Raw genomic sequence first — 9,554 nt, 5'->3', positions numbered from 1 at the left:
ATGGTGGCACGCGCCTGTAGTCCCAGCTACTGGGGAGGCTGAGGCAGGAGAATCACTTGAACCTGGGAGGCAGAAGTTGCAGTGAGCCGAGATTGTGTCACTGCATTCCAGCCTGGGCAACAAAGCAAGACTCCGTCTCAAAAAGAAGTCCTGAAATGTATAGGGAGGAACCAGAGGAATAGTAGTACAGTCAGATGCCTATTGCCACAGGAATTTTTGACATGGTCAGTCACATTGGGAACAATTTGTTCATGTCCAAGCTGGTCAAAGAGAAGACCCTGGGCAGCAATGATTAAAGGAATTCTTGTTGCAGAGTAGCCAACACATTTATGTAAATTCTTTCTTGGTAATGATAAAGAGTTAGGGTTGCATAGAAGCAGCAACAAATACTGCTGCCTTGCAGCAGATACTGTTTTCCTGCAACAGACACTGCTTCAACACACACTGTTTTCTGATTTTGTGTTGAAATCTGGTGAGATCCACTTAGCTTAGAACTCAATATTAGTGTAGGTTAAAAAAAAAAAAAACTCACTACAGGAAGTAAATTAACATTCTATATATTTGAGAATGTATAAAAATTCAAGTTAATTACAATTGGAAGGGGACCAACAATTCCACCTTTTAATTGAAAATAATCTATATACTCCCAATAAATGGATAGTAAGATAAGTTTCCAAAAGCCTTAAGATACCAAAAAAGGAAAAAAAGCCGTAATTAGAACAAAATATGTAATGTGGTTAATAGCATAGATATGCTTGCCTTTAGACAATTATATACTCAATTCTTATGTGATTGAAAGATTATGTAGTAATGCTGTACCTTTTTACAAAGAAAAAAATAGGTTTCCAAAAGAAAATTAAACATTTATGACTGGAGTTAGCGGTAGTAAGGAATTGGATGTGAGTGGTTGACTGTTCTTTGTGCCTTCAACGTTTTGCAGAAAATTCTGTCTTCTTTTTAGTCCATTCAAAATGACTGAATTATTAGATCCCAGACTCTGTGTCCTAAAGATATTAAAAATAACAGAATTATTGGCTTCAAAGGGAACTTGAATTTCTAACCAAGGCATTATACTTTCATTTGATACTTTGAAGTAGTACATTTACTAATACGAAGGTATACTTATCAAATAAGTTAACTTTTCAAAATCCAAAGTGCTGTTTACATTTTAAAGGCTTCACAATAGCACCTCAATTATTTGACAGCTGCCTTCCAAGAAGTTTATATTTTCTGAACAACGTCTGTTCTCAGATCCAGTATCAAGTATATTCTAGTCAGAAACAGTAAGTTCCCTGAAAAACTTACATACATCTGAAGTGGCCAATATCTTCCTGTGAAATTTGTTACTTTTATGAGAAATTGTATGGAAGAGAAAAGCAAATTATTATATTTTTAATATACAACATTCTTTTCTAGGAGGTATAAGCTATATCAGTCCATTATCTAACACATATGTCTTGCTTCAGCTAACACAATACTGTTTGGTAGGGTGGGCGCAGTGGCTCATGACTGTAATCTCAGCACTTCAGGAGGCCAAAGCAGGCGGATCACTTGAGGCAAGGAGTTTGAGACTAGCCTGGCCGACCGGCAAAACCCCATCTCTACTAAAAATACAAAAATTAGCTAGGCATGGTGGTGCACACCTGTAATCTCAGCTACTCGTGAGACTGAGGCATGAGAATCTCTTGAACCCATGATGTAGAAGTTGCACTGAGCCAAGATCACACCCACTACACTCCAGCCTGGGCAACAGAGCGAGACTCCATCTCAAAAAAAAAAAAAAAAAGAAAGAAAGAAAAGATCTTGTACCCCCAATAAAGAAGTAATATGTTTTTAAAATGTAGATTTCTAGGAACATATCCTAAGAAAAAACTCAGAAATGCCCACAAACCTTTTTATGTAAAAATAACTCACTATAGGTTGATTTATTAATAACAAAAAATTGGGAATGATCTAAATGTCAAAAGAAAGGAAAACAGGCTGGGCACAGTGGCTCATGCCTACAACCCTAGCACTTTGAGAGGCCAAGATAGGAGAACTGTTTGAGCCCAGGAGTTTGAGACCAGCCTGGACAACATAGTGAGACCTCATTCGTACAAAATAGTAAGAAGCAGCAGCAGCTGGGTGTGATGGTGCATGTCTGTGGTCCCAGCTACACAGGAGGCGGATTTGCTTGAGACCAGGAGGTCAAGGCTATAGTGAGCCCTGATTGAACCACTGTACTCTATCCTGGGCAACAGTGTGAGACCTTGTCTCTAAAAAAAGAAAAAAGAAAGGAAAATAATAGTATGTCTGTCTGTCTGTCTGTCTATCTATCTGTCTATCTATCTATCTATGGAGAGAGAGCCACGTAACAGAAAAAAAAAAAAAAACAAAACAAAACCCCACACACTAAGTAGCTGGGCGTGGTGGCTCACGCCTGTAGTCCCAGCTACTCGGGAGGCTGAGGCAAGAAGAAAAAGGCTTGAGGCCAGGTGCAGTGGCTCATGCTTGTAATCCCAGCACTCTGGAGGCTGAGACAAGTGGATCACCTGAGGTCAGGAGTTCGAGACCAGCCTGGACAACATGGTGAAATCCTGTTTCTAATAAAAACACAAAAATTAGCTGGGCCTGGTGGTGCATGCCTGTAATCCCAGCTATTTGGGAGACTGAGGCATGAGAATTGTTTGAACCCAGGAGGCAGAGGTTGCAGTCAGCTGAGATCGCGCCACTGCACTCCAGCCTGGGTGACAGAGCAAACTACATCTCAAAAAACAAACAAACAAACACCAAAGCTTAAGCTACATTTATCAATAACAGGATAATATAAGTTACGTGAAAAAAGAAAGCCATGGCTCTGTATGATTTGTTATTAAAAATACTTTTATTAAGCCCTGGTACAGTGGCTCACGCCTACAATCCCAAAACTGGGAGGCCAAGGCAAGAGGATCGTTGAATCCAGGAGTTCGAGGCCAGCCTGGGCAACATAGCAATATATTGTCTCTACAAAAAAACTTTTTTACACTTGATCTTAGCCAAAAGGCCAAGAAGCGATCAAAAAAGCTTTTTTAATTAGCCTGATGGCCGGTGTGGTGGGTCATGCCTGTAATCCCAGTACTTTGGGAGACTGAAGTAGGAGAATCCCTTGAGCCCAGGAGTTTGAGACCAGACTGGCTAACATTGTGAAACCTCATCTCTACAAAAAATTAGCTGGGCATGGGAGCATGTGCCTATAGTCCAAGCTACTCCAGAGGCTGAGGTTGGGGGATGGCTTGAGCCCAGGAGGTCTAGGCTGCAGTGAGCTATGATTGTGTCATTGCAGTCCAGCTGGGTGACAGAGTGCAACCCCGTCTCAAAGAAAAAACAACAACAGAGCAACTTACAAATGCATAGGAAATAGTGTAGGGCCAGCCAGGCTCAGTGGCTTACACCTGTAATCCCAGCCCTTTGGGAGGCCGAAGCAGGTGGATCACTTGAGCCCAGGAGTTTGAGACCAACCAGCCTGAGCAACAAGGAGAAACCCCATCTCTTAAAAAAAAAAAAAAAATTAGTCAGGCATGGTAGCATGTGCCTGTAGTTTCAGGTACTCAGGAGACTTAGGTAGGAGGATCACTCGAGCCCAGGGAAGTTGAAGCTGCAGTGAGCTGTGACTATACCACTGCACTCCACCCTGGGCGACAGAGTGAATCACTGTCTCGAAGCAAAAAAAAAAAATACTGGCAAAGATATGAACCAAATTTTAGAATGACCTTTGAGAAACTATTAAATAACATAGGGAAAATGTTCATGATATGATAGACTATTAATTTTAAAAAGCAACATGCAAAATACTAACTCAGTACAAGCCCAGTAGACAAAATCTATAGATCTATACATTTGGACTGAAGTGTTATAGAGAAATACACCAAATATAAGATGATTTTTAAAAAATATCTAGATGTTATGCCAGGCACAGTGGCTCATGCCTGTAATCCCAGCACTTTGGGAGGCCAAGGCGGGCAGATCACCTGAGGTCAGGAGTTCGAGACCAGCCTGGTCAACATGGTAGAACCCTGTCTCTACTGAAAATACAAAAATTAGTCAGGCGCGGTGGCGGGCACCTGTAATCCCAGCTACTTGGGAGACTGAGGCAGGAGAATTGCTTGAACCCGGGAGGTGGAAGTTGCAGTGAGCTGAAACCACACCATTGTACTCCAGCCTGGGCAACAAGAGCAAAACTCCATCTCAAAAAAATATGTGTGTGTGTGTTAGAATAAGTATAGGTGTTTTAAAAAATATTTTTTACCCAGTAAGATTGTTAGCTATTTTAAAAGAAAAAAGTGCTTTTCAGTACTTCTTAAGTGTTCTATCATGGCTATACTACTTTTATAATCCAAACAACGTTTAAACAAATTGGCATGGAAAATATTAGTGGAGGACGGGCATGGGGGCTCATGCCTGTAATTGCAACACTTTGGGAGGCTCAGGAGGGCGGATCACTTGAGGTCAGGAGTTCAAGACCAGCCTGGCCAACATGGCAAAACCCCATCTCTACTAAAAAATATAAAAATCAGTTGGGCATGGTGGTGCATGGCTGTGATCCCAGCTGCCTGGGAGGCTAAAGTGGGAGAACTGCTTGACCCTGGGAGGAGGAGGCTTCAGTGAGCAGAGATTGCACCACCGCACTCCAGCCTGGATGACAGAGCAAAATTTTGTCTCAAAAAAAAAAAAAAAGAAGAAAGAAAGAAAACATTAGGCCGGCGGTGGCTCACACCTGTAATCCCAGCACTTTGGGAGGCCAAAGTGGGTGGATCACCTGAGGTCGGGAGTTCAAGACCAGCCTGACCAACATGGAGAAACCTCGTCTCTACTAAAAATACAGAATTAGCTGGGTGTGGTGACACACGCCTGTAATCCCAGATACTCGGGAGAATGAGGCAGGAGAATCGCTTGAATCCAGGAGGTGGAGGTTGTGGTGAGCTGAGATCACGCCATTGCACTCCAGCCTGGGTGACAAGAACAAGACAAAAACTTCGTCTCAAAAAAAAAAAAAGAAAAGAAAAGAAAATTTTAGAGAATAGTAGCCACATCCCTTTCTCAACCTGTGTAGAGCCAGGAATAGAAGTGAAAACTTCCAACCCTCAGTTCAGAAAGTGCTTGACTTATAGAAATTTCTATTTTTAGAAATAATTGAAGATTTATGAGTAGTGGGGACAGACAAATTTGGTTCACATTATAAATAAACTGTATCCTACTATATAAGGATTTCATTGTAACTTTATACAATTTATTCAGTAAAGGTATAAAAGCTGGCAGAATTGTATCATTATAAAAGTGTGATATTAAGTAGTCTCTGACTAGATAACTCAAAATGCCCTTGACTTTCATAATTCCTGTAGAACAGTGGCTAATCAGACACTTTCTTTTTTTTTTTTTTTTTGAGACAGAGTCTTGCTCTGTCGCCAGGCTGGAGTACAGTGGCACAATCTTGGCTCACTACAACCTCCACCTCCCGGGTTCAAGTGATTCTCCTGCCTCAGCCTCCTGAGTAGCTGGGATTACAGGAGCCCACCACCACGCCCGGTTGTATTTTTAGTAGAGATGGGGTTTCACCATGTTGGCCAGGATGGTCTTGATCTCTTGACCTCGTGATCCGCCCGCCTTGGCCTCCCAAAGTGTTAGGATTACAGGCGTGAGCCACCGCGCCCGGCCTAAACCAGACACTTTCGTGTGGACTTACCGTGGAGAATCTATTCCACTATCTCCTGCCATGCTGTGATTTTCTGTCCCTTCCAAGTGACTGTGTTCATATTGGATATCCTGAGTCAAGACTGGCATATGTGAAGTGTTGAAAAGTTGGAACTTTTGTGGGAAATGTTTTCTCATTTCCTGATTCTGAGGACTCTGACTCCAGCTAGCTGGCTTCTTTCCTGTGTCACCAATAGATTCTTGTATGACTTCAGCTTCGAAACTGGCTTTTCTTGCACTACAGTAATCAAAGATTCTTTCATCAGCAGGTGCTGAGGCCTGTACACATTTAGCAACACTGGGTTCTTCTTCGTAGTTAAAACCAAACCGGGCCCCTGAATTTAGGCCACAACTTTCAGCAGAAAGGTTAGGTTTTTGGCTTTCACCTGGGGTAGCATGCAGCCCAGTGGGTTTGCAGCATTCGTTTCTTTTAAGCACCTGAGGCTCAACCCTCTCCATTGTGCTGTTGTACTTGGTCAGAGATCTCTCAATTATTTTTTGTTTTCCTAAATGATTTCCCTGGCTTCCACCTGTGAAGGAATACTGAATGTGGCCAGGCAGCATTTGACATAAGTCATCATTCTCAGAAATGTCATCCTCCTCTAGATATAATGAACTACAGGCACCATCATCATCTTCCACTACATTCTGATACAAGGCCTGGTCATCATTAGAAAGCCGTTCATTTTCTAGGCTCATAGTTTCTGCATCCTGGACAAATCCTTTTCTCAAAACTTCTGAGTCTCTGTCTTGTCTTTCAGGTTGTCTTAAAGTGTTCACGCCAACTGGGTAATCCAAAAGGCCAAGATTTTGAAACTGGTGTATTGTGTTATCCACTAATTTACAAGCAGAGGGTGTTCGGTCTAAAAAGGAGGCACCTCGTGATGGCAGGCTATGTGGAGTCTCTTTGATCTCCCCTAATTTGTCAAAGTGGGAATGACTTTTCCTCAAGACTTCAGGAATTACCTCATTTTCTCCACCATACACATCATATCTCAACATGGTATCCAAAAAGGGACAGCATTTACTGTCATTTTGCAACATACTATGTTGAGGGTGATTGAAAAGGTGACCTCTGAAGTCATCATTGATGGATTTGAAAGTAGGGTCATTTATGTAAATGGATTCTGATTCCATTTTATCATTAGGTTGTTCAGTGTATGGCTCTTTGGCTTCACCATCAAAGATTCTTGAGGAATCCAAGGACCTAGGCCTTTGGAAAGGCTTTTCCTTTGGTCCAGTCTGGCTGGGTTTCAGATCACTGGTCTTCTGAATTTTGTGCCCTTTGGATATTGTGCTTCCTCGGTGAGACAAACCCTGGAAAGGATTACTGATTCGCTTTTTGTAAATCAAATGGGAACCTAGCACTGTTGTCATCTCACCAAGTGGTTTCTGACCTACCATTTCATTTGGGCTTTTAATTCTGGGGATAGGCTGTGTAGCAGGGAGCTTGGGGTGTTTCTCCAGTCTAATGCTTCCTGGCTGAAGCTCACTTCCCTGATTCCTGGCTTTGTGTCTATCCCTGCGAGAATGGCCCTGCCCTCGAGGTTTTGCAGACAGACCCTGCCTCTTCTTAACCCCCTCTTTTGAAGGATATTTATGCCCAACTGTCAGCACGTCAGTGGAAGTGCCCTGGCTATTATATTTTTTTTGTTCTTCGTATTTTTGCATTAGGACGGTGTGTTTGATTAAATTGTCAACAGTCAAAATGGGGTTAATTCGTTTGATTATCTCATGTTCAACATCTCGAGGGATATTGTCCAAGTCATCTTCATCTCGGACAGGCCATTCTTCAGGTGGGAACTGAGCAGAGAAACTGCTGTGTTCTGTTTTGGGCTTCTCCTTTCTAGATATGCTGCGCCATAAGACACTAAAACCAAACTTCTTGCCTTTTTCTTTATCTCTTGTATATGGTAAAGGTTTGGTGCTCTCACAAATGTGGTGCTCTGCAGACACTGAAACTGCCCCATTCTGTACCCAAGGTACAGATTCCCCAAGACCTCTGTGACTCTTCCTAGTCACTTCTGTAGCAACTGGTGGTTCCTGAACATTCTGAGTGTGCATGTCCCGGAAACACTGGCAAGACTGACAGTGGGATATGGGGGCAGCATTCTCTTGGGCTGACTCTGCACAGCTCTCCATGCTCACCAGATATGTCATGGAAGCTGTCATCAGGTGACTTTCATCTGATGGCAGCACTCTCTTATTTTCCTGGGTGGTGGTATTTGTAATGAAGTAAGTCTGAGGAGTAACTATGAAGTATCCTTCTCCAGTGTGATAAATCTTCCTTTCTTTAATCAGCGTTCCCAGAGTGGTATAGAGAATATCTTCAGATGGAATTGCAATGCCTAAAACAGACAAACATTTTACAGACAGATTTTGAATAAGAAAAATTTTAATGAGTGAAATCAGTAACTCTGAAATGACTAAATATTGGTTTGATAAACCCAGAGGTGATTGTAACATGATTAATACATGTGATTAAAATGCCAGGGATGGGTGTGATGGCTCATGCCTATAATCCCAGAGCTTTGGGAGGTCAAGGCAGGAGGATCTCTTGAGCCCAGGAGTTCAAGACCAGGCTAGACAACATAGCAAGACTTCGTCTCTACAAAAAAATTGTTAAACATTAGCTAGGTATGGAAGGATCATTTAAGCCCAGGAGTTCAAGGCTGCAGTGAGCTATGATTGTGCCACTGTACTCTAACCTGGGCAACAAACCAAGACCCTGTCTCAAAAAAAAAAAAAAAAAAAAAGCCAAAGAAGTATAAATAATATTTATAACTTAAATAATAAGAATAGGCCAGGCATGGTGGCTCACGCCTATAATGGCTCAGCACTTTGGGAGGCTGAGGCAGGCAGATCACTTGAACTCAGGAGTTCAAGACCAGGCTGGGCAACATGGTGAAATCCTGTCTCTACTAGAAATACAAAAATTAGCAGGGCATGGTGGTGGGTGTCTGTAGTACCAGATGCTCTGGAGGCTGAGGTGGGAAGATTGCTTGAGCCCTTGGAGGCAGAGGTTGCAATGAGCCGTAATTGCACCATTGCACTCCAACCTGGGCAACAGAGTGAGACCCTGTCTCAAAAATAAAAATTAAAATAACAGGAAAATAATTTAGCCCACACAAAGTCATATGGGTAGGTTAATGAGTAAATAGACAAAAGAAAATCTGAATTAACTCAAATAAAAACCCATTATAAATTTAAACTGTGACTGATGAAAGCATTCTTTTATTTAGTAGCTAGGATTATAGGCACCTGCCACTGTGCCTAATTTTTTTTTTTTTTTTTTTTTTTTTTTTTTTTTTACCATGTTGGCCAGGATGCTTTCAATCTCTTGACCTCGTGATCCTCCCACCTCAGCCTCCCAAAGTGCTGGGATTACAGACGTGAGCCACCATGCCCGGCCCGGATGCCATTCTTGAAAAGGGAGAAAATAAATAAAAGAATGAGTGGCGCGCACCTGTGGTCCCAGCTACTTGGCAGGCTGAGGCAGGTGGATTGCTTCAACCCACGAGTTTGAGGCTGCAGTGATCTAAGAAGGTGCCTCTGCACTCTAACCTAGGCAACAGAGTGAGGCCTTGTCTCAAAATAAATAAAATAAATAAAGAATGAGACATGTCAATATATGTTAGTATGGAAAGATCTCCAAGATATGTTTTTAATAAGGGAAACATGTTGAGGGAATGTATAGAATGATCCAATTTATGCCAGGCACGGTGGCTCATGCCTGTAAACCCAACACTTTGGGAGGCTGAGGCGGGCGGATCATGAGGTCAGGGGTTCGAGAACTGCCTAACCAACATGGTGAAACCCCGTCTCTATTAAAAATACAAAAATTAGCC

General features: G+C 42.2%; 1 protein-coding gene across 2 annotated transcripts in view; it reads right to left on the bottom strand.

Annotated features, from left to right (window-relative positions):
* The window catches only part of STOX1 (storkhead box 1), a 13,144-nt gene that overhangs the window by 2,193 nt on the left and 1,397 nt on the right, over positions 1-9,554 (bottom strand). Inside the window, exons 2-3 of one of the 2 annotated variants that reach the window (XM_011994100.1) lie at positions 5,699-8,054; positions 820-1,004 (exon numbers count right to left, since the gene is read on the bottom strand). In XM_011994100.1, coding sequence (XP_011849490.1) covers positions 857-1,004; positions 5,699-8,054 — 2,504 coding nt within the window. In that variant the 3' untranslated portion in view covers positions 820-856. Of the gene's footprint in view, positions 1-541; positions 1,005-5,698; positions 8,055-9,554 lie in introns of those variants that run through there. The other variant, XM_011994101.1, reaches the window with a different exon arrangement.

Source organism: Mandrillus leucophaeus, unplaced genomic scaffold (assembly GCF_000951045.1).
Source record: "Mandrillus leucophaeus isolate KB7577 unplaced genomic scaffold, Mleu.le_1.0 Scaffold441, whole genome shotgun sequence".
NCBI lineage: Eukaryota > Metazoa > Chordata > Mammalia > Primates > Cercopithecidae > Mandrillus > Mandrillus leucophaeus.
This window is presented reverse-complemented; position numbering and strand designations above follow the sequence as displayed.